General features: G+C 36.5%; 1 protein-coding gene across 3 annotated transcripts in view; it reads left to right on the top strand.

Annotated features, from left to right (window-relative positions):
* The window catches only part of rab3ip (RAB3A interacting protein (rabin3)), a 37,436-nt gene extending 14,514 nt beyond the window's left edge, over window positions 1-22,922 (top strand). Inside the window, exons 4-12 of one of the 3 annotated variants that reach the window (XM_067390771.1) lie at window positions 548-725; window positions 3,024-3,119; window positions 8,466-8,543; window positions 9,886-10,089; window positions 13,240-13,368; window positions 16,449-16,561; window positions 17,527-17,626; window positions 20,241-20,310; window positions 22,442-22,922. In XM_067390771.1, the coding sequence (XP_067246872.1) occupies window positions 548-725; window positions 3,024-3,119; window positions 8,466-8,543; window positions 9,886-10,089; window positions 13,240-13,368; window positions 16,449-16,561; window positions 17,527-17,626; window positions 20,241-20,310; window positions 22,442-22,521 (1,048 nt within the window). In that variant the 3' untranslated portion in view covers window positions 22,522-22,922. Of the gene's footprint in view, window positions 1-547; window positions 726-3,023; window positions 3,120-8,318; window positions 8,377-8,465; window positions 8,544-9,885; window positions 10,090-13,239; window positions 13,369-16,448; window positions 16,562-17,526; window positions 17,627-20,240; window positions 20,311-22,438 lie in introns of those variants that run through there. The other 2 variants (XM_067390770.1, XM_067390772.1) reach the window with 2 other exon arrangements.
* Window positions 22,923-25,201: the final 2,279 nt, after the last annotated feature.

Here is a 25,201-nt window from a genome sequence, read left to right as displayed (position 1 = left end):
CTCTCATGTGCTTTGGGTGTGGAACAGATAACAGCTCACGAGTTCTGATTTTTGCCTCTTCTTGCACTTTTAAAATCATTTGAATGTGTTAATTGGCAAGACAAAACACTTCCAAATGATAAACTTTCACTCACATGCGTGCCGAACCGTTGGGCCTTATCCGTACAGATTAACTGCGATCCATTGCACCCCTAATAATTAAATAACACACCTATCATCATGATTGCTATCTTACCAGACATGGAGAAAAATCCTACTCCAGTAAGTAAACATGTCCCTGTCAACCGGTCCCCAAACATGTTGGTACTCAAAAGCACTTCCCTCTATGTCTTCTGGTGCAAATCGTTTAGTTTTACCATGCATGTGCACCAGTTATGTGCACCCTGAATATATATATTTTTTTAATTCATGCACAACAACATTTCTTGTCTGACCATGTGTGCACTGGTGCGAGGGCTGGGCAATAATCTCTCTCCACTTCAGTTTCAGTAATTGCACTTTAAGACCAGAGGAAGTTTAGAAACCAAATTGATGTTTGTCTCCACAGTGGAAATGATCCCGCAGCCGCTGCGGATTTGGTGGATGGCAGCATCCCGTCGGCTGATGGAGAGGAGGTCCTGGGCCTGAGCACAGACAGTCTGTCCCGTCTCAGAAGTCCGTCAGTTATGGAGGTCCGAGAGAAAGGCTACGAGAAGCTAAAGGAGGAGCTCGCCAAAGCACAACGGGTGAGACTCTAAACAAACGTCATTCGAGTATCGAGTATCACTGATCTCTTTTGTACTATAACAAGCAATAACACTGTATTTTTGATGAAATCCAAGAAGGGTTTTTTTTCTCCCATAGAAAACAACAAAATTACCACATTCAAGGTCATAAAGACATTGTTAAAATAGTCAACGTGAATACAGTGGTTCAGCCTTAAAGGGTTAGTTCACCCAAAAATGAAAATTCTGTCATTTATTACTCACCCTCATGCCGTTCCACACCGTAAGACCTTCATTCATCTTCAGAACACAAATTAAAATATTTTAGTTGAAATCCGATGGCTCCGTGAGGCCTCCATAGGGAGCAATGACACTTCCTCTCTCAAGATCCATAAAGGTACTAAAAACATATTTAAATCATTTCATGTGAGTACAGTGGTTCAATATTAATATTATAAAGCGACGAGAATATTTTTGGAGCACCAAAAAAACAAAATAACATATTCGGATTTCAACTAAAATATCTTAATTTTTTGTGCTCCGAAGATGAACGAAGGTCTTACGGGTGTGAAACGGCATGAGGTTAAGTAATAAATTACAGAATTTTCATTTTTGGGTGAACTAACCCTTTAATGTTATGTAGCGATGAGAATACTTTTTGTGTGCAAAAACAAAACAAAAATAATGACTTATTCAACTAGTTCCTCTCCACCATGTCTTTCTCCCACACAGTTTACATTGAAGACACATTGCAGAGCTTCCATGTTCTACGTCAGAACGCTGACTCTGTATTGGCTCCTGCATTGGCATCACACACATGCGTCGTGCTGCTCACGTAAACAGCCTTGGCCAATACTGAGCCGGCGTTCGGACGTACAACCTGGAAGCAATGAGTTAACCGACTCCATCTTTACTGTTCATAACACTGTGTATCAATTTCTGAGGAAGACTCCAGAGCTGAAATTCAGATACGATAATGGCTGTTTGGTTTCCGACACGCATTGTAAGCCGTAGACCAATCTCGTTTTTTTTTTTACTTGGATGCAAGAAAAAATGGCATAATAGGGGTGCTTTAACATTAGTAAACTAGGACAAATAGTTATGTTGACTAGTCCCTACTACTACACTGACACTTCTAAAGAAGGACTAATTGTCATTATGTTAGTTTGTTACCATGAAATCAAAATTAACAAATTAATATTTTTATGGAATAATTCATTGTTTATTATAAATGATTTAAAGGGATAGTTCATCCAAAAATGAAAAATTTGTCATTGTGTAGTCACGCTCATGTTGTTCCAAATCTTTTCTTTTTTTTTTTTCTTCCATACTATGGAAGTCAGTGGGGCTGATTAACTGTTTGGTTACCCCTGTACTTTAAAATAGCTTCCTTTGTGTTCAGCAGAAGAAGGAAATTCATACAGGTTTGGAACAACTTGAGGGTGAGTAAATTATGACAGAATTTTCATTTTTGGGTGAACTATCCCTTTAAGTCAAGGGTGTCCAATCCTGCTCCTGGAGGGCCTTTTTTCAGGTTTACCTCCAACACACCTGCCTAGAAGTTTCTAGTGATTCTGAAGAATTTTATTAGTTGATTCAGGTCAATTTAATTAGGATTGGAGCTAAACTTTGCAGGACAGTGTTTCTCAAGGAGCAGTATTGGGCACTTCTGGATTGTGAGTTACAGTGAGCTTCATTCCTTTTGAAATATTGTTGCACCGTTCGCATAAATGCACTGAATGCAAAAGATCCATGTATTGTTATGCAAGTGATATTACAAACTGTGTTGAGGAGCTCAACAGTACTATGGTCGCAACAGCTGCTTTCAGATTCAATATAGCTGGCTGCTTCATCTTTCAACAAAAGATGTCTCCATTACTCTGTGCCTCATTTACAAAACAAAATGCTCTGAACAAATATTTAATCCACCGATGCAATCCGGGATGCCATTAAAAAAAAAAAAAACCTTCCACTCTTTTCTAACGCTTGAAGTCTGTACAGAGAATTTTGAATTATTTTTTATAATTTCAGATTTTTATTTTAATTTAGTTTATAATTATTTCTATATCACTATATCTAAATTTGCTACTGTCAGTAAAATGTTGCTCAAGAAACTGCACATTTACCAGATCTTCCAACAGTACTTTTTTGTTAGTAAGGAATACTTTAGTGTGTGTGTGTGTGTGTGTGTGTGTGCTGGATCATCCACCATTTTACATTGATGCCATGGGCTAAATGAGAGACTGAGCCATACATTCCCTGTTTTTTGTTCTGTTTTTCATTTGTGTGTTCTGTTCATGTCATTGCATGTGTCTGAAGGAGCTTAAGTTAAAAGACGAGGAGTGTGAGAGGCTTTCTAAAGTGAGAGACCAGCTGGGGCAGGAGCTGGAGGAACTCACTGCTAGCCTTTTTGAGGTTTGTTTGCCAAATGACGGAGCAGATCTGTGTGTGTCTGTGAGCACTTGACCGTCTCGAGTTACTCTGAACATTCAGCACTGTGATGGGTCAACTCAAATAGACAAATGATTCAAGACAAACATAAAGCAATTGTTGATGGCACATCTGTGTATCAGACTCTGTCCACACTATATATATATTTATATAGGAAAATTCCCATTTAATCATTTCCATTTATAGGCACCTATTTAACAATACATTATGATATACCTAAATGTGCACTACCGTTCAAAAGTTTGTGTTAATAATTTTGAAAGAAGTCTCTTCTGCTCACCAAGACTACATTTATTTGGTCAAAAATACAGTAAAAACATTAATATTGTGAAATATTATTATATTTAAAATAGCTGTGTTTTTATTATAATATATTTAGAAATGTATTTCTGTGATCAAAGCTGAATTTCCAGCATCATTACTTCAATCTTCAGTAGGGCCGGGTATTGACACAATTTTCATGATTCGATTTGATTTCGATTCGATTCGATATCAGTTATTTTGGATGTGGTATTTCAGTTACAGTACATGGCAAATTTTCTAGAGGAAAAAAAATCAACTAACGCTGTAAACTACACATGTGAGTCAGTTGGTACTACTATAATAATATTGAAGGTTAACCTTATTTATATACAAACACTTAAATGACACTAAATTATGTTTTTATTATAAATAAAGTTTAGAATTACATATTACATATTTCTACTCCAATTTGTTTTTTTTTTAAATATAAACATTTAAATCGTGGCTGTCATAACTGATTCATTCAAACAGGCATCAAATATTTAAGAACATTAAAAATTACAATGAATATGTAATGGTGCATAGCTATATATATCAGAATGCTGCTTTCTAGAGTACATTTTTCTAGCTGACTAATGAGTTTATGGTTTTATTGACGTCTTTCCGTGGTTGAAACACTGATTGAGCGATTTCATGTGACATGATACGGATTTTGGTTGTACTGTATATTTTAACATACCTTCAGATGTTCATGCATGTTTATTTCGCGCTGTAACTGGTATTAAAGCAGAGGAGAGGATGTTCACATGAGCTCGTGCTGCCGCTTCTCTTTAAGGCGCTAAAGCGATCTGTCACATCACATTAAACAGAGCCAAAATGGTATTTATTTTTTGAATCTCATAATAAGATGGAGGTCATTTGAAATCCGAGACTTCGCTTCATATCAAAAGTAACAAAGCACAAAGATTATTGTGATTTTTTTTTGGTGGGAGGCGCTACATATTCTAATCATTCATCAACTGAAAACAGACTAGACTAATCGATTCTTGAGATTTAACAATCAATATCGGTTCATAAAAATGAGAATCGATTAAAATCGAGAAATCAATATTTTTTACCCAGCCCTAGTCTTCGGTGTCACATGATCCTTCAGAAATCATTCTAATATGATGATTTGCTGCTCAAGAAACATTTATCATTATTAATTTAAATCTTATAACATAAGTCACTTTTGATCAATTTATTGCATCTTTGCTAAATAAACATATTTCTTTCAAATTGATCTTACCCCAAATTTTTGACTGGGAGTGTATATATATTAAAAGTTGTGAACATTTTTGAGTGTTGATCAGAGTTTTAAACTCTGAAAAAACAGGATTCACAAATATCCTAAATCTGTTGCCATATATATAGGCCCAGTTTACACCTTGTATTAAGATGTGTTTTGCTCGATCAGATCACAAGTAGACAAGGGAGACACATTCTTATTTACACCTGGTATTTTAATCTGTCTCTTTTGTCCACTATTGACCACTTCTGTCCTGATTTCTTCGAGGGTAGGATCTATGGGCGGTTAAATGTATGGGTTTTTCAGATCTTTCAATCTAATGGATGAAATAAGCTCACTCTACGATGGAAAAACATATGGTTTCATACATAAGCTTTCGTTTCTGCTCTGATAGCTATAAGACCACACCAAACGTGGTAAATGCATGTTAGAAATCAGGAATGTGAGAGAACATTGTGCTTTGCACAATTTTTATCTTCAAATCAAACTTGGCTGTTTAGCTGACAAAGTTTAAATCCCATCTGGCTAGCATGCATGGTGGACTTTTGTGGCTGTTTGAACACATTCGACCACATTAGCGTCTACACTACCAAAGCAATCCGGTCGAATGTGTTTTCGTCTACCTCTGGAAGGGGTTAAAAATGGACATCAAAACATTTTAGTCCCCGTTTACACCTGTATTTAGCGTCATCCACTTGTGATCCAATCAACCAAAATGCATCTTAATACCAGGTTTAAACAGGGCCATAAATAATACCAATATGTAATTTAATATATTGCCCTTTTTAAAGTGTCAATTCGAGTCAATTCACCTTTATTTATATAGTGCTTTATATAATATAGATTGTATCAAAGCAGCTTTATCGCAATGGACAAGAAAATAATAATTCAATGCTGCAAACAAAGTTCAATTCTGCTGTAAAAGCAGCTCTAAAAAAGACAATAGTGTCATTGTTCAGCTGAAATCAGTTCTGTTCAATGACTGTGTAAAGTTCAATAATGTAATGCGTTCAATTCATCTATAACAGTGATGTCATCATCCAGCTCAGTTCATTTCTCATCTAATAGTGTCAGTACTGACAAGTCAGTAATATTGCTGAATATTAAGTGTCCCCAACTAAGGCAGCCAAAGGCGACATATTTGTGTACAAATGGTAAACATCTTAAATAAGCAAATGACCAAAGTCTAGTATAGCACTAGCCCCATATATTACATTGTCTATAAAACCGCACCCACTGAATACGCCTCTGCGACTTGTGTGTGCTGTAAGGGTTGTAAAGCAGTTCACATCAAATCTTTCATCAGTTTTTTCTTCTTTCCAAGCTTTCATAACAAACCCAGAAATTGATATTAAGATCGTTATCTGGCTGAAACTATTGCAACATGTTTTATTGCATCATTTGCTTTTAGAGTGCCATTAAAACTAGAGTATGGCAGACGTTAGTCCAGTTCACAATGCTTTAGCTGTTTATAAAACAAAACTAAAGTTCAACCGCACAAACTACTGTGTCATTCAGAGTTATATAATCTGCAAAATAAAGCACAGTTAAGTTTCATTTGAGGTTCCAACCCAGTGAATGAACAAACTCAATTATAAACATGTATATTTATCATAAATTCTTTTTTTTTTTTTTTTTTTAATTTCAAAATGAATTTGTATAGATTCGAGATCACAATCAAATGAATTGAAAACTTGTGAATCGGAATCAAATTGTAAAACCTGTGTCAATATCTAGCCATAAGTTATGTAAAGTCCCCCTGTAGTCAATAATTTTATCCCTTAAAACTCATCTTTGATCACTAAATGTCACATAAAAAAAAAAAAAAGATCCTGTGGGAAAAAAAAATGTAAATGTAACCCTGAATGTAACCCTACACCCTTGCTTCATTTATTATGGATCTATGAATATGTTAATTACCCCCACCTCCTTAAACTCGCACAAGCTCAGGGATCCACTCGGTCAACTTACTGAGGTAAACGCTGCACAAAGGTATCGCTTTTTACAACGTTGGACACATGATGGTAATTAATATGATTAGCTTTTTGCTTGACTACATTGTCAAACAGCTGCTAATAATGTGTTGCTAATGTTACACAAACCATGTTCCCGTTTGCGAGTCAGACAGCTGCCTTCTAACAATCAGTATCCTTAGAAACACTTTGAACACCTTAGAACGTCAGTGGAGAAAGGCATATAGTTCATCATAACATCATGATATCCATCATACACCCGCTATATTGCTAAATCTACCCAATTTTTTATATCAACAGAAAAATGTACTGGGATGGCTTCTTGAAACTGTCCTGCTTCAGAGCACTGATGGTTAATTATATGCTAAAGCCTGCCGGCACGTTGACGTGATTGGTTACAAGGTAGTTTGTGACATCACAGATACCAACGATTTCAAACTGCGGGTTCGAGACTTTGAGTTTTCTTTTCACTGCAGTTTTAATAGAAAATACTCAAATTGTTTATTAATGAGTTTGCACAAGGTTTGCCTCAAAGGATTAGTTCACTTTCAAATAACATTTTCCTGATAATTTCCTCACCCCCATGTCATCCAAGATGTTCATGTCTTTCTTTCTTCAGTTGAAAAGAAATTAAGGTTTTTGATGAAAACATTCCAGGATTTTTCTCCTTATAGTGGACTTCAATGGCCTCCAAATGGTTGAAGGTCAAAATTACAGTTTTAATGCAGCTTCAAAGGGCTTTAAACGATACCAGACAAGGAATAAGGGTCTTATCTAGCAAAACAATCAGTCATTTTCTAAAAAAGAAAATGCAACTGTATATGCTTTATAAACACAAATGATCGCCTTGCAAGTGGTTCCTCCATTCCACCTTCCGTATTCTTCAAAAAGCTTACGCTGTATGTCCTACGCCTTCCCTATTGTACTTACATAATTAATGTAACTGGCGCTGTGTTCGTTCTGTAAGTAGAATAGGGAAGGCGTAGGACATACAGCGTAACCTTTTTGAAGAATACGAAAGTGCGGTTTTGGTGGAACCACTTAGAAGGCGATCATTTGTTTATATAAAGCATATAATTTTTTTTTTTTTTTTGGGGAAAATGACCGATCGTTTTGCTAGAAAAGAACCTTATTCCTCGCCTGGTATCGTGTAAAGCCCTTTGAAGCTGCACTGAAACTGTAATTTTGACCTTCAACCATTTGGAGGCCATTGAAGTCCACTATAAGGAGAATAATCCTGGAATGTTTTCATCAAAAACCTTAATTTCTTTTCAACTGAAGAAAGAAAGACATGGACATCTTGGATGACATGAGGGTGAGGAAGTTACTTTTATTTGAAAGTAGATTAATCCTTTAAAGCATATTAAAAACACCACATAGACACATAAACAACATTAAAAACTTGATTTTCACCACAAGGGGACTTTAGGAATCTTACTGAATTGTCCAACTCCAAATACTTTAACTGAAGTTCTTCTAATTATGTGGACAGGGTCAACATATGACATACCTACATTATGTAGATCTTTATACCATATGAATACAGATGTGCTGAGTGATTAGGTAACCTGTTCTAAAGTCTCACTTCCTCTCCTCATTTCATACTTTTCCTTTTTCATGTATTTCTTTCTGTTTTCCTTTTTTTTCTTTTTCTGTTAGTCAAAGTCCTTGAGTGTCCTCGTCCTCTAGCGCTGCTCTGCGAGCTGCCTCTGATCTGGTTTGTTGTTGTAGAGGTGTCTCTTGGTGTAGGGTTTTCACAGATGAGTTTGACATTGGCGTTGATCTGATCTGTGACATTCTCAACAGGAGGCTCATAAGATGGTACACGAGGCAAACCTGAAGCAGGCCACTGCGGAAAAACAGCTGCAGGAAGCGCTGGGAAAGGTGAGTTATGCTGATATGACTCAAATGTCAAGACAGCACTTTCTATATGACAACAAATCAATGAGCTAAATGAGAGAATGCATTAAACTCAGAGAAGAAACAAAGCTAATCAACATCTTGCTAAACTGTTAAAATTGCTCGCTGTCGCCACTGCAAAAATAAAAAAAGGCTATCAATAAATGTTCACTAGCAAAAGTTGGGTCTTATGACCAAAATCTAATATCACTCTGATTTTAAGAGTCAGTCAAATATTTGAGAGTAACACTATATTTTGCAGTATAGTTATTGTTGCTGTAGATTTAACCCCAAAACCTTGTATATCACATTGGTCATATAGTCATGTCTATTCTTTCACTGCAGAAAATGCTTCTCTTACTTAGATTTTTTTGTCTTATTTCCAGTCCAAATATCTAAAAATTCTTAAATCAAGAAGCATTTCTAGACATTAAAAATTGTGTTATTTTTAGAAAAAATAAAAATGTCAAAAGTCAAAAGTTTTCAGTCAAAATTAAGTGAGTTTTTGCTTAAAACAAGCAAAATAATCTAGAATAGTCTAAAAACTAGTTCTAAAAAAGAAAATGCTTCTTGATTTAAGAATTTTTAGATATTTGGACTGGAAACAAGATAAAAACTTTCAATTGTTTGATAATCTAGTGCCTTTCTTTAAAAATTAAATCACATTGAATTGATCATGACACACATCAATGATTAAGTGCGAAATCTTCTTCACATTTGGAAACACTTGAGTTTGAAATAAACAAAATTATAAATATGACGATGAACCATGTGTAAAACCCATATGTACACATCTGCACACTGTGACACTGTCAGGGTTTGTGGCATTGATGAAGTGCACAATGCAGTACTATTAACAAAAACACAGTCTTTAATAAATCCAAAATGAAAACACAGGAGATGGCAAGAGTAATAAAACAAACATGTATACATTGTCGAGATCAGACAAAGAACTAAAGAAAGAAAAAATGGTATATAAAAGCAGGGAGATAATGAGTAGAACAGAAACAGGCGTGGGAACTAATTAACAGTCAGGGAAACTAACTAGGTAACAGGAAAACGATCAGAGTGAAAATGAAACTAAAACAGGATATAACTGATCATAACCATTATAGATGCTCTCGTCAGGGTTCAAAATGAATGCTTGTCGTACCAAATGAGAGTGAAATGATGCTTTGGTGAGTAAATAAAGCTGGGTTAATATAACAGAAATGACATGAGCAAAATCAAAAGATAGAAACAATCCACTAGGAAAAATTCAATGGCTATCAAGGTAGGAAAGACAAAAATCTAATCTAACAAGTCCTTCTCTTTCCCCTGGGTTCAGATCGATGTTCTGCAGGCTGAGGTGGCTGCTCTGAAGACTTTGGTCCTGTCAACCTCTCCCACGTCCCCCTGTATGGAAATGCCCCCCGGACCCAAAGCCCCCTTTAAGAAAGGCCACGCTCGCAACAAGAGCACGAGCAGCGCCATGTTGGGCAGCCAGCAGGAGGTTGCGGTAACGCAGCCCATTGTACGCGAGTGTAAAGAGGTTTGTATCTGCTTGTGTATGTTTGTGTGTGTAGGAACACTCTCGCATCCAGAGACATTTCCTATATACCCCTGGGGTTTGTTTCATGTCAACCATGATGACTTATTAATCAAAAGCATCAGTATGTATTTTTACCTGTTGAGAATATTTCCAATATTTCTGACTGCACACTAAACCAAACATACTGTCCAATTGAATACTGTCCTTGCTAAATTAATTAATTGCTTAAATACATTGTCATTTACATTTATTTCTTTAGCACATTTTATATAAAATACATTTCATGTGGATTACTTTAATGATATTTTTATGAACTTTCTGCAGCATCAAAGTTTGGGTGGAATGGAGGGACAGAAATCTTTCAGGTTTCATTCAAATATCTTCATTTGTGTTTTGAAGGTGAACAAAAGTCTTACTGGTTTGGAATGCCATGAGGGTTCATTGTTGGGTGAACTACACTATATTGGCAAAAGTTTTGGGACACCTGCCATTACGTGCACATGAACTTTCATGACATCACATTCTTAATCCGTAGGGTTTAATATGGAGTTGGCCCACCCTTTGCAGCTATAACAGCCTCAACTCTTCTGGGAAGGCTTTCCACAAGGTTTAGGAGTGTGTTTATGGGAATTTTTGACCGTTCTTCTAGAAGCGCATTTGTGAGGTCAGGCAGTGATGTTGGCGAGAAGGCCTGGCTCAGTCTCCGCTCTAATTCATCCCAAAGGTGTTCAATCGGGTTAAGGTCAGGACTCTGTGCAGGCCAGTCAAGTTCCTCCACACCAAACTTGCTCATCCATGTCTTTATGAACCTTGCTTTGTGCACTGGTGCGCAGTCATGTTGGAACAGGAAGGGGCCATCCCCAAACTGTTCCCACAAATTTGGGAGCATGAAATTGTCCAAAATGTATTGGTATGCTGAAGCCATTCCATGAAGCTCTCTACACACTGTTCTTGAGCTAATCTGAAGGCCACACGAAGTTTGGAGGTCTGTAGCTATTGACTCTGCAGAAAGTTGGTGACTTCTGCGCACTGTGCGCCTCAGCATGCGCTGACCCCGTGTGGCTTACCACTTTGTGGCTGAGTTGCTATTCTTCCCAATTGCTTCCACTTTATGATACCACTAACAGTTGACCATGGAATATTTAGTAGTGAGGAAATTTCACGAATGGACTTATTGCACAGGTGGCAACCTATCACAGTACCACGCTTGAATTCACTGAGCTCCTGAAAGTGACCCATTCTTTCACAAATGGTTGTAGAAGCAGTCTGCATGCTTAGGTGCTTGATTTTATATACCTGTGGCCATGGAAGTGATTGGAACACCTGAATTAAATGATTTGGAGGGGTGTCCCAATACTTTTGGCTAGGGCTGTGCGATATGACGATATATATCGTTACCACAAAATAAAATGTCTATCGTTAGAGATTTTGCTATATCGTATATATATCATAGTAAATATATTGTACTATTGACACTTTAGAGTGATGAAATGCATGAATGAGAATATAAAGAGCGGGACGTGCTTGATGTTAAAAGAGTTATAAGCGCAATATATCCTGAAAAGGAACTCGGTGCAGCACTCGTGCTGACTGGCACACTGCCAAAGTGCGCGCATGAAACCTGCCTCTCCCAGAAGGCGATCGCGAATTAGAGACGTGCTCGATGTTAAAGTGTATTAAGCACAATAAGTAGCGGTGGGTGATAACCTGTAGACATGATTAGCCGGTTGAAATTTGTCAACTGGTAGAGAGTTTTGGACTATCATCTCTGTCAAGGTCACGCTCACGTGAGGTTGCTATGCTGCGCAGTCACAAAAAAAAAGAAGTGGTTTTAAACAAGTGGCTCTCTGAAGAGACTGTTTCTCAGTGCCGTCTGAAAGATGCGCAACATGAAGCCGTTGCTCATAGAGTGCGTGAGGACTGAACTGATCACACCAAGATTCATTGCTTGATTATGTCAATTAGATATGAGGGTGCCTAGATTATTAGTTATATGTATGGTTGAAATGATAGGTCCAGCAAGGACGTTAATGCAGAACTACCATTGACCTTTAAAGGAAGATAATAGCTGTGTCGTCACCATTACAGTAAGCAACATTGTGTTTTTGACAAATAAATCTATGAGAGTAACACATATAGGGAAAGTGGAGACTTAGAATAGAGCCTTGAGGAACCCAACATTTCCCAATTCTACAGAAAAACGAATTCCATGAAGTATAGTGTCAAAGGTTGCGGTAAGATCAAGAAAGACTTGTACAGCACAATTGCCTGAATCGACAGAGAGTAACAGGTCATTAGATAGTTAAGGAGGGCAGATTGTTTTATGTAATGATCTGAAACCCAACTGAAATTTTAATTTTAAGACTAAAGTTTTTGAGAAGGGGTTACACCATAGCATGCCAAACAGTTTTTACAGGCTATTGGGTTGAATCAGGAAAAGTCAAGTCAACTGAAGTCAAGTTACAGTATATATTATAAATCACCCTACACATATATACTGTATGTATGCGAAGAAAGTTGGACATATTTATATATCCAGTTTTATATAAAGGGCTGGGTGATAATATAGTTATATTTTGCAATGAAATAAACTATCAAGAAGTTGAGATTTGCTGTATATTATATATTGCTTTACCTGAAAGTATACTGGCAAATTTGGAGGTACTATATATCCAATTTTTAATATATTGCTGATCGATAATATAGTTTACATTTTGCCATGATATCTTTTAAGTCCACATCATATTATCAAACTTCTAACCACAGGTTGAGAGCTCTAGTTCAACTTTGCAGAGTTGTTTGCTAATGTTCGATGGAACTATGGTTTCGGGAAACATCAAATCATTGACAGAACTTGCGTTCATCATTGGCTAACAGTGCTTTGGGAAATGTACCTCTGTATGACTTACTTTGTTTTGAGGAACACAAAAGAAGATATTTAAATATTACATACTGGCATTGTTTTCCATATAATGAAAGTCATGCGTGACTGAAGCTACACAGTATACTACAGCTGTGTGAAGAACAGTCTGAAACTTACTTCAAAGTTCGCTGATCACCTTCTTCTTATCCAGGGTTCTGAAATGGACTATAAAAGTTGTTATAATTGTGGCTATTAAATAGTTTATGTGTGTTTTTGGCATTTGCTAGGTGGATTCATTGCTCTTTACCGAGTTCAAAGCGTGGAAAGAGGAGCCGAACCTGGAGAGAAGTTGCTCCTTCCTCGAGCGCATTTACAGAGAAGACATCTACCCATGTCTGACGTTTTCTAAAAGCGAGGTATGTCATCCTTCTGCAGGACTTATGAGCACCTCCTTCTACTTTTTGTATTTTATGGACATTAGTTTCTGTAAATGATTAGCTGTAATGAACTAAACAAACATGGCAGCTCAGCTAATGGTTGAGAATCTAGGCTAATAACAGATCTACAGCTGCTCTCTGGTGGTTAAATCTACTCATGAATGGCTGAAAACATGTCAGCTATATGAAAGTGTAGTTTACAAAGCTACATGCTGCCCATATCTTTAGGTAATTCACTAGTCATGCTACCGAATTAAAAAACGTAGTGCAGTACACTGCATGTAACTAATGGAAAGGCACTGCCTTAAGCCAGTGGTTCCCAATCTTTTTAGCTTGGAGTACCCCCTGAAGGGATTACCATCCTTCTGCGTACCCCTTCTCTTCCACTTTTACTGCAGTCACACCTTTACCATTAAGGGACAAAATCTGCCCCCTAAATTGATTTTCCAGTGCATTTTTTTTTACTTTTATGATTATATTATTTTATAATGTTTTAAATAAAAAATGTTCAATAGAGAAATATGCAATGTTGGTAAAATTAAGTACAACTTTTAAATATTAAACTAAAACCACCAGTAGATGGCACCAAGTCACTGTTTTTATAAGTGAGTCATCGAGTCATTCATTCAGTAACAAAGAAAGTGGCTGTGAATGAATCATTGAACCATTGACTCTCACGATTCATTCAAAGCTGCAGAATTGTTCGCGAAACAGACGTGTTTTGTAGTTCTGCTGCGGTTTTCGTTAGAACTATTATTTCATCGCAAAATAGAGTAAATATGACAGTACTGTGTTTAAAATGTACGTTTTATTGTGGATATTTGGGAACAATTGCATTCTTACTCGTTATCATCATTAAATACAACTATCATGTATGTTTTTGTATCAGAGAAAGTTTGAGCCTTAAATCGAAATTAATCCATTATCTGTGTCTATATTTGTTCTTCATGCGAGTAAGTGCTAAACCCCACTTTCACAAAGGTGCACTGTCGAGAACGACAGTAATTTAGCGCGATTTAAGGCAGCATGCAGTCTACGCAGTCTATCTTATGCATGCCATGCTTGTGTGGATACAGTTATTTTTGACTGCAAATTATGAGGTAATCTAATTAAATGTACCGGATTTACGACATTTTGACAGTTAGAAATACATGCTCGATTTTAATATTATTTTAAGGTAGAATTAAATGAACTACTCACGTTGCATACCCCAGTTTGGGAACCACTGCCTTAAAGCTGCTGTCCTCAGTTTTTCCTCTTTGTCGCCATCTCTGTTTGAAACATGCGATTGCAGTCATATGCGGAACAGTTATCTGTACATGCGTTGTGCCTCGGCACAGTCGTCAGCGCGGATGAATCTAATGTTTGCTGTCAGTCACCGCACCAGTGTGGATACTGAACTTCAGAATCACAGATTCTACATCTTGAAAGTATGACCAATATAAGAATTTTCACTGGAAAATGTCATCTGAACAAGTAAGTAACATGTCTGCCACTTTTGTTTTGACCAGCTGAGGAAAAAAGCATTAGACCTACAATAAATCACGCTGCCAATAGTGATTAAATCTAACGATCGCTTAGTTCGGATCACGTCAAACCGTGCAAATTATTATTACTGTTATATTGTTCTCAAATTGTTATTGTTAACAACATCAGCATTGCGTGACTGTGTATTTAGTGTGTATTAGCGTTACCTGTAGATTTAAATTTCTGTAGCCACTCCACAGTCCACAGTCTTTTGCTTTTTGTCTACGGCTGAATCTCAGTTGTCACTGATGATTGTCATTTGGACCATTCTGAATTACAATCTGCCATCAAAATAATAATTATTACAGCTGCTGAGAAAAGGCTATAAATGTGCCGCTACCGGCAGCTTCCTCACATGATAAAACCAACTAGCCTGGACGGGACTCCTTCCTTTGTTTACGGACGTGACATAATGACGCACAGACGAACTGCTGCATGCTTGAATTTCCCGCTGAAATCCGTCATGTCACTCTTATTATAAAACATTATTACAAGCTTACTGTTGTGAATCGAGACAAGATAATTAGATAGTTTTGAACACTGGCTGGTTATGTACTTGTTCAAAAGTTGATTTGGGATAATTTTTAACCAAAAAAAGTTGCGGACTGCAGCTTTAAGCTGTACAATGGGGAAATTTTAAGAGATGTTAAATTTGGAGATGGAAAAACAGAAATGGCATTAATGACCTATTGTGATTTATTAAACTTTAAAGGCATATGAATTAATACATAAATGTAGTTAAAACACGGTGCTGTTGCACATTCTACAGGCTTATGGTTTATTAATCAACAAATACCACAAATGTATGTCTTGTAGATAGTAAGAGTCAAAATAAGAGTCTTGGTGTATTTTAGGTTTCCTTATAGTTGAAAGGTTTTATTTTTGTATTTATTTATTTTAGTTATACTATACATTGTATCTGGCATTTAATTCAATATATACATTTGTAAATTATCTCTGGGAAGCCTCGTCAAGGAAGGAAAGTCTAAGAACTTTATATAGATTTTACACACTCAGTATATGGATTTTATGTCACAAATCTTTATATTCCTTTTCTTTGAAGACATTATTATAGTATCAGATAATTCAATATCGACTGACTTCTAATTCATATGTATGATATATTAGTACATAAACCAATTTTAATACCTATGTATGCAATATATTGATTAACACATGTCTTGAGTATTTTAAACTTGCAGGTACCTTGTTTAGTGAAGTAATGTGTTCCCAAGCCTGTATAATTAAGTAAAAGAATCTGAGATGTATGATGTTCTGTATGGACTTAAATTTATTTATATTAATTTTATTTGCTCAGGTTTAACAACATAAAAAACATACATAACAGATAATGTAGTCATATATTGCTGAATAGAACATTAGAATACACCAAGCATATTTGTTTCAGTTATTAGCCAAAAATGTTCCAACACACATGTAAACAGTACACACTTATGTCTTTTGGGGTTAGGAAACTTTAAATGTGAATTTAGATTTGTGCTGATCTGATGTATAGTTTGTGCGATCCGCAGCTTGGATCGGCGATCCTGGAGGCGGTGGAGCAGAACACACTGAGCGTGGAGCCGGTGGGATTCCAGCCGCTACCGGTGGTCAAAGCATCTGCTGTCGAGTGTGGAGGACCCAAGTAAGTGGCCGACTTCACTTGACATGATGCCCGTCGTTCTATTATTGTAGTATTGTAGCACCGCCCCAAAGATACTACACAACAGATATTAAATAATGTATATTCATCAAGGTAACTTGAAAGAAGAATTTAGACTTGTAGAGCATGCTGGGAAGCCGCAGATCTTACAGGACCTATGATGAACAGTGGGCAGCTTCACCAGAGACTCATACACAATCACATAAAATATTGACAGACACTGATGCTGCAGGAGGAAACACATAAGAACAGCTTTTTAAACAGAATCATGTGTGTAAATTTAGTTAATTACTATTAAAACGTAAAGGGAAAAAAAAGAAAGTAAAAGTCCTGCCATATGTATATTCCACCCATGAACTCAGCCAGCTGATTTCACTAATTAATTCTACTTTCTGGCTGAAAAACTGTGCTAATTAGCAAATCCAGGTGATTGGAACAAAATACTGAGGAGGACTTTTACTTTCTGAACCTGGACTTTACACCTCCAGGGTAATGAGAGTGGAAGAGAGCACTGTTCATTCACTCTCCCCACCTACATTTCCTGCCGGTACTGTGACTCTCTCTAGCCATTAGGCCACAAAAAGTTTATTTCATGTCTGTCTGCATGACTGCATGTCAATTCTTTTCTTTTTTTTTTTTTTCTTTATTTGTGTTCTTTTGTTGGTTTTGTTCTTATTCTGCTGGGCTCTTCCTGTAGCAGGATGGCACAGACTCTCGTGTAAGTGAATCGTGATTGGACCCTCAATTCTCCTGATCTGGCCCATACCACCTTGTGTCCTGATCCCTCTCTTGATTTCCCTTGTGTCTGTGTTTCAGGATGTTGTGTCTCAGATCTGTTGTTTAGTTATTCACCCAGGTTTTATAGTTGTAAATCCCTTGTCAGATGTCCATCAGGTTTGTGGTATAAAATATTTCTAAATGCTTTCAATCTCTTTCCTGCTGTGCAGGAAATGTGCCCTGTGTGGTCAAACCAAAACCTGCAAGCACAGAATCAAGTTTGGTGATTCCAGCAATTATTATTACGTGTCTCCGTTCTGCCGCTATCGGGTAAGTATCACACTTTTGGCTTGTTATCCAAGACACATTGAATTTAAAAATAGCCATATCCACTCTTACGTTAAAAATAACTTGGATAGGCTTCACAACATCTCTGTTGAAATTATTTGAGGTTGTTTTATTATTATGGAGAGAAAAGTCATATCTGATTCAAAGCAACCCTACGTATGTCATATTTAGTCTGCTTAGTTTAGTTCTTTGTGTTTAGTTTCTTTGCTTGTTTAGTTCCTGTTTATTTGTTGCTATGGTTACTCATTTGTTCATTAATTACCCTCACCTGCTCCTTGTTTCACCTATCATTTAGGGTACGTTTATATGACAACGTTGTACTAAAAATGGAAAAGCTTGCATTTTCAGCCCCCAAAATGCTGTTGCTGTGTAAATGATCTACCAAAACTCATAAAAATCATTGTTTTTTTTTTTTTTTTTGGTTTTGTTTTTTTTTCAGATTTTAATTTAAAACGGTGTTGTGTAAATGGCCCCTTAGTCTGTGTATCTCTCAGTTTGGTTTGTTTGTTGTCTGTTTTTAATGTTGTTTAGTTTTTTTGTTTGTTTGTTTGTTTGTTTGTTTTTTGTTTCCTTGTGATCCTGTGCTCCAGCTCTCCTGCGTTTCTTTGTTTCTGTTTTGTTTTCTTTTAATAAACAATTTGCTTGGAAAAAGATCCTCATCTGACGTCATTTGAACCAACCCAGACAACATAGCGGTTCATAAATGTATTGAAACCTGTAAAAAATAATTTCTTCTTGGAAGTTTAACAAATAAATGCACTGAGATACAAACTTATAGCAAAATCTGCAGAAACATTGCTATGTAAATATGCCCTTAACTGAGTGAAAACTGCCTGCAAATGTCAGAGAAACTAATTTGATAAGAATTTTTTAATTGTGAATGAATTTGGCTTTTGCTTGTGATTGTGATTGGCTGGAGTGAATGATTAGGGTCCTCCCAAACATGATTTTTACTTTACTTGATTTTTTTTATTTTTACATGATATGACCTTTACTTAACCATTATTAGTCAAATCCTTCCATTGTTGATCATGATGGTACTGTCATAGTAAAGAAATATGTATAGAAAAGTATATCATTCATAAAGCTGAAAAATAATGGATATCTATGAAGAAAATTAACCCATAATAAAACTTCAGCTTGAATTGAATTCTGTACATCTAATATCATAACGCTCTTAAGTAGCGTTGGGAATCGTGAGAAATTTTCTGGTTCCGATTCCGGTTCTGCCTAACGATTCTGGTTCCTTTAAAATAATTAAACAACTAATAAAAATAGTAGTAAGGAAAAATGCACAATACTCGACTCAAACAGTCCTTTTTGTGTTTATTATTCTTGTAAAATGAATTGAACAGACTGTTAATCTCAACAAATGTGCTAACACTTTACAATAAGGTTCATTAGTTAACATAAGTTAACTACATTAACATGAACTAATAATGAACTGCATTTCTACAGCATTTATGCATCTTTGTTAATGTTAATTTCAGCATTTACTAATACATTATTAAAATCAAGAGTTGTATTTGTTAACATTAGTTAATGCACTGTGAAATAACATGAACAAACTATTAACGGCTGTATTTTTATTAACTAACATTAACAAATACAGTAACAAATGTATTACTCATGGTTAGTTCATAAATGAACCTTATTGTAAAGTGTTTCCACAAGTTAGATAAGATGCTTGAACACACATGACAGGTGAAAAAGAATATTTTTGTAAGTTGGATTCATAAAGACTTCACTTGTTTCTGAAAGAATGATTCAGTGATAGACACATTTTTAACAGTAAATTTGTTGCCACCTAGTGGCGTAACAATGCAATCGATACAGTCGTTATTTGAAGTCCAGTTACTTTCAGAAGGTAATTTATTATACATAAACATCAGTGTTTCTATCTGAATAATAAACTTTTGTATACTTCTGTTATAATTGGAATAGGCCTATTTGTCACACAGAAATAATGATACAGTGCGTTTGAAAATAATGTTTGTGAAGCTGTTTATATACACATTACAACTCTCTTTAGATCAACGGCAGCGCGAACACAGATTTAAATGTCATGATTTTATTTTTGTCAAAGGTTTAATATACACGGGCGAATCATTGTCATTTAGGAATTAGATCATGTGGGTGATGAAATCGAGAACGCAATCTTTTAAAGATTAATCGTGCAGCTTTGGGCACCTCTCTATCTGCATTGAAATCTGACGTATACGAGTAGCGCGTGGGCTTTTCAGTGCATTCATTGCTATAATATTCATGATATGAGATGTCTCTATTAAAGGATATTAAAGGCTCCCTGCACTTCACCCACCCATCACACCAGAACCTTTTTCAGAACAGAAACTTAGAAATCTTAAAAACTTAGAAACTTAGCACGGTTCCGGTTCTTTTAAAAAAACACTACCGGTTCCGGATGAGAACCAGTTCTTGGTTCCCAACCCTACTCTTAAGTGCTATTACAAGGCTTGTAATATGACAGGCCACGTCAGCATTTTATTCAGCTTTGAGTGTTATTGTCACATTATTTTCATGTGTAGTACTGAAGTTGGAATGTGAATGACACATTTTTCTTCTCTACCTACCTCAGATTACGTCTGTCTGCAACTTCTTCACCTACATCCGTTACATCCTCCAAGGACTAGTCAAACAACAAGATGGTAAGCTAATAAATTATCTCTTTTATAGACCTATATCATTCAAAGCTACATATCAGTATCCAAGCTTGTTTTCAGTGGCGTATAAAGACCTTACATAATGAACCGTTATGTTTCTATTACCTTAGAATGAGCCATGCGGGTCCGAAAATTTCGTATGTTTTTTTCTTCGTATTCGTGATCCTAAAAAAAAAGAGCACTGCACACTGAGTCCGATGCGTATTAATGAATCTGTTGCGAAAAAATTAGCAAAACAATACAAAAAGGAGTCTTCAAGCAGTGAGAATAGTTGTCCTGTCTTCTTAAAAAGAGTCAATATTGGGTCCATCCAATCCCAAGATTGCGTAGAGAGAGAGAGAGGAAGGAGAGTTCACCTCATCAAGCAGCTTTGTGATTATCCCGAGCGTTTCAAAGTTTACTTCAGGATATCCGTGGCTTGGTTTGATGCTTTGCTACTGGCACAATCTGTCTTTATATTCTGTCTCTTTGTATTCCGCACTTTGTTTGTCATACAGTGCTATTGCTTTGTGCTGTAGGCGACGGTGGATCAACTTGTCAGATGGCATTCTGGATTTTGGCGTTCGCTTGTACGGTGGCTCTGAATTGTCAAAACGTCTCAAAATGCATGCTACGGATGTGAAAAACAGAAAATCGAACCTGATCTGAATTTTTTTATGACGGAGGCAGTGTGTAAACATGATTGACACAACGTGAGGTCGTATTTATTTTTTAACGTGCGAAAATTTCAGATGCGAATTTCGAACTCATTGTGCCAAGACCTTAACATATTAAGTTGTTATTTTGTGCTGGCATGTTTCTACAGTAGCCCTAAACACACAAACTGCTCTACAGAGGGCATTTGCTTGACTGGTTACTCTCTGCTGTCTCAGACGACAACATCTTTGTCCTATGTTGGACACCGTAGCTAATCGATATTGCAATCGATATCGCCACCTCGCCGCTAGATGGCACTAGAATTTACACACTGCACCTTTAAGTTTTAAGTAAATTCACTGACGAAGTACACAAATGAAGTATTTGTGTAAAACTACAGAGACCATAATAAAATAGTACTCCTGTAAAAACTACTTTTTATTTATTTTTTTTTATTTAAATACCAAAACATACATTATCAAAACATTAAACTTCAGTATACTAAAATATACATTTAAGTTAATTCAAGTGTGTGTTATATGCAGTGGTAGTAGTCGCAGATGAAGGAGATTCAAATAACAGTCTTTATTAAACTCAAACACTCAGGAGAACACTAGAATTAGCTCAGGAACATAAACCACACTTTACATAAATGAGAACCAACCAGGAGCAACTGAAACACAAGGAGTGTATGTACAAGGTGCAAACAAAGAAACCTAGATGAGAAACAGGTGGACATTATCAAATAACCAATGAGTAACCATAGAAACAAACTAAGGAGTAATAAGTAACCAAATAAACTAAACAGGGGTGCGTTTCCCGAAGCATCGTTAGTCAACTATGGTCGAAAGTCCCATTGAACTCTATTGGTAATAGCGGAACTTACGACCATAGTTACCTTTGGGAAACGCACCCCAGGAACTAAATAAAAAAAAAACTGAGCAGAATGTAAAAACCAAACGTATGTGTTACAATGTACAAACAAGTGAAAATAGAACATTACAGCAGCCCTTGCTTCGGACTCTCCTTGATTTGGGTGCGGGAAGGGGGTGTTCACTAAATAACTCACTAAATAACAGCACAGCACAAAGTTTAATGTGCTCGTTCTCTCCCAATTAGGACTCTATAAATATATATATATTTAAATATAAATATATATATATATATATAAAGATATAGATATATATAAAGTCATTTCCGCTTAAACAGGCATATCAACCTGATCGCTTTATTTAGCGTTCATGTAAACACTTTATTTTTAATGAAAGTGACACTGATTCTGTAAAAAACAGGAAAATCATAACCCACATAGCTATAGCCCCAGCACTGATTCTGACTGTGCTACTAGTCTGATTACAATTGGATTATTAGGGTCCATGTAAATGCATCAAATGGTAAAAATAAATATGCAGAAGCAGATGTTTGTTCTTATGGAGGTTTCTCCTCTAATTTGTACATGATGCTGTGTTTTTCCAAGCAGAGCAGATGTTCTGGGAGGTTATGCAGCTACGTAAGGAGATGTCCAACGCCAAGTTGGGGTACTACAAAGACGAACTGTGAACCGAGCTATGACAGTCTTGGGAATGTCATCGTCTTAACTCGGCCACTCCTTGACATGATGGAGTTTACAGGTCCTGTCAGAGTGGCTTCACAGGGACCACCACACCTCATAATATTTATTGAAGCAGAATGACGAGAAGACACTAAAGCATGAACTGTAGCTGGAGGTTGTGTTCTCTCTGAAGAATCTACAATGAAGGACGAAACGCACTCAAATAAACGTGTCTCAACCGCTCTTAGATTGATATGTTCAGTGCTGTAGCTAGCTGTGTGCTGTTGTGTTTGTGTATCTGGAATGTTCTGTTTGTACCCTCTCAGACCACATGTATATTTCCTCATGAGTCTCATCTAGCCTCCCTCATTTTGATTTTAGTGCCTTTCTGGAAGCCTGAATAAAGTTCTGCACCTCCAGAGGAGTATAAACACTGTTTTTTGTCCTCATGAAGCAGTGACCTCTCAGAGTCACTGCATGTGAATACCTGAAGACTATCTATGCTATTAAAGGGTTAGATCACCCAAAAATTAAATTTCTGTCATTAATTACCCTCATGTCGTTCCAAACACCGCAAGACCTTCGTTCATCTTGGGAACACAAATTAAGATATTTTTTATGAAATCTGAGAGCTCTCTGACTCCTCCATAGACAGCGATTTAACCACCACTTTCAAGGTATAATTTTATAAAGTGACGAGAATACTTTTTGTGCGCCAAAACAAAACAAAAAATATTCTCTTCTGTGTCATTCTCCTATATCTACTTCCAGGTTCTGTCTTTAGTTCTTCTAACAATGTCTTTAGTACCTTTCTGGACCTTGAAAGTGGTGGTTTAATTGCTGTCTATGGAGGAGTCAGACAGCTCTCGGATTTCATTAAAAATATCTAAATTTGTGTTCCGAAGATGAATGAGTGAGTAATTAATGACATTTTTGGGTAACTAACCCTTTAAGGGCAGTTCATACCAAGGACGAAAAATGTAATAATCATTCTAATTCCATGAGAACAGGGAAGTCCACACCACAGCTATAATGATAGCAGCACAAAGAAATTATATCATTGGAATCACTTTCTGAACTATTTTTTTCCAGCTGATGAATGATAAAACATTGACAGCCAATCAGAAACCACCTGACTTTAAAGAGCTTGAGCATTTAAAGGATTAGTTCACTTTCAAATGAAAATTAGCCCAAGCTTTACTCACCATCAAGCCATCCTAGGTGTATATGACTTTCTTCTATCTGATGAACATAACTGAAGAAATATTAATAAATATTCAGACACATCCCAGCTTTATAATGGCAGTGAATAGAGTGCCCCAGGGATGACGCGTTTTTGTAGGCCAACCCGGAAGTTAGCGTCGCACGGGTTCCCTCGACTGAAAGCCTATTCTTTTTTCCCATAGACTTTTGGAAAATCGCAGAAAATAAGCTCTGTGTTTAACAAAGTGTTATGACACTTACACGTTTTGCCTATCAAGATAATCTTTACAAATTAACACAACATTTATAGATTTTGAAGCCTAAATAAAGTCGTCAGATATAAAAGGCTAACAGTAGGCTATAAACGGACTACAGCACACCATGGTCGTGGATCAACGTCGTCACCACCAAGCGTCCTCAAACTTTATTTAGAAAAAAACTATTTAAAAACACGCTCACTGATTATGATCTGCGCTGTGTATGAATACTTATCCACTTTTTCATGAGAAATGCTGTCCAAATGTCCTGTTTTTAATGATGACGTCTAAAGTCCCCGCCAAAGGAAGTAGTCCCTTTTAGTAATTTGTTAGCAACCGCCGAATTTAAGACACAGTAAAAGTTCACAAATCACAAGTGGGTTATAACCGGTGTGTTTTATGTCATAGATCAAAACGTGAAAGTATTTAGAGGCTTTGTTAACCACAGACCTTATTTCAGGCGATTTACCAAAAACCCATTCAAAAAACCCATAGACTTTAGGGCGTTGGAACTGGAAGTCATAAAATGCTAACTCGCTTCCGGGTTTTGCCTACAAAAACGCGTCATCCCTGTGGCACTCAATAGGGTTCACGAGTATGAGCTGATCCATCCATCATAAATGTGTACTCCACATGGCTCCGGGGGGTTAATAAAGGCCTTCTGAAGTGAAGCATTTGTGTAAAAAAAAAAAAAAAAAAGAAAAAAAATCCATATTTAATCAAGTTATGAAGTTAAATATTGAGCTTCCGTATGCTAACATATGGAGTTGGCCTACAAAAATATGTCAACCCTGCACCACCCTATTGTGATAATATTATATACAAAAACTGAGCAATGAATGCTCCCTTCATATTCTGTCAGGGATTTGTCATGTCCCGTTGCACTGCATCAAGTGTAGACAATATCAATAATTATATTGGGCTCTGTTGTCTTTTAGTGAGTCAAATTGTCCGCTTGCATTCGGTGTAGACTAACCACTACAACTAACATGTGTGAACTGATATTTGGCTAATTTTTACATTTGTGTTGGGTTTTGCTCAACTGCAGTTGAATATCTTGCAGTAAGTAAGACACGTTCTCTGTCCCAGAGGAAACCTAAAATACTATGTGGAGGATGCAAGATAATTTAATAATTATAATATGACCGCGCAGTGAACCTATGAAACTAATTAATATTTAAATAACTTTTGCTTTGTGCTGTTGGTCAGATAAAAGAAAAACAAACAT

The sequence above is a fragment of the Chanodichthys erythropterus genome, chromosome 8 (genome assembly GCF_024489055.1).
Source record: "Chanodichthys erythropterus isolate Z2021 chromosome 8, ASM2448905v1, whole genome shotgun sequence".
NCBI classification, from domain to species: domain Eukaryota; kingdom Metazoa; phylum Chordata; class Actinopteri; order Cypriniformes; family Xenocyprididae; genus Chanodichthys; species Chanodichthys erythropterus.
This window is presented reverse-complemented; position numbering and strand designations above follow the sequence as displayed.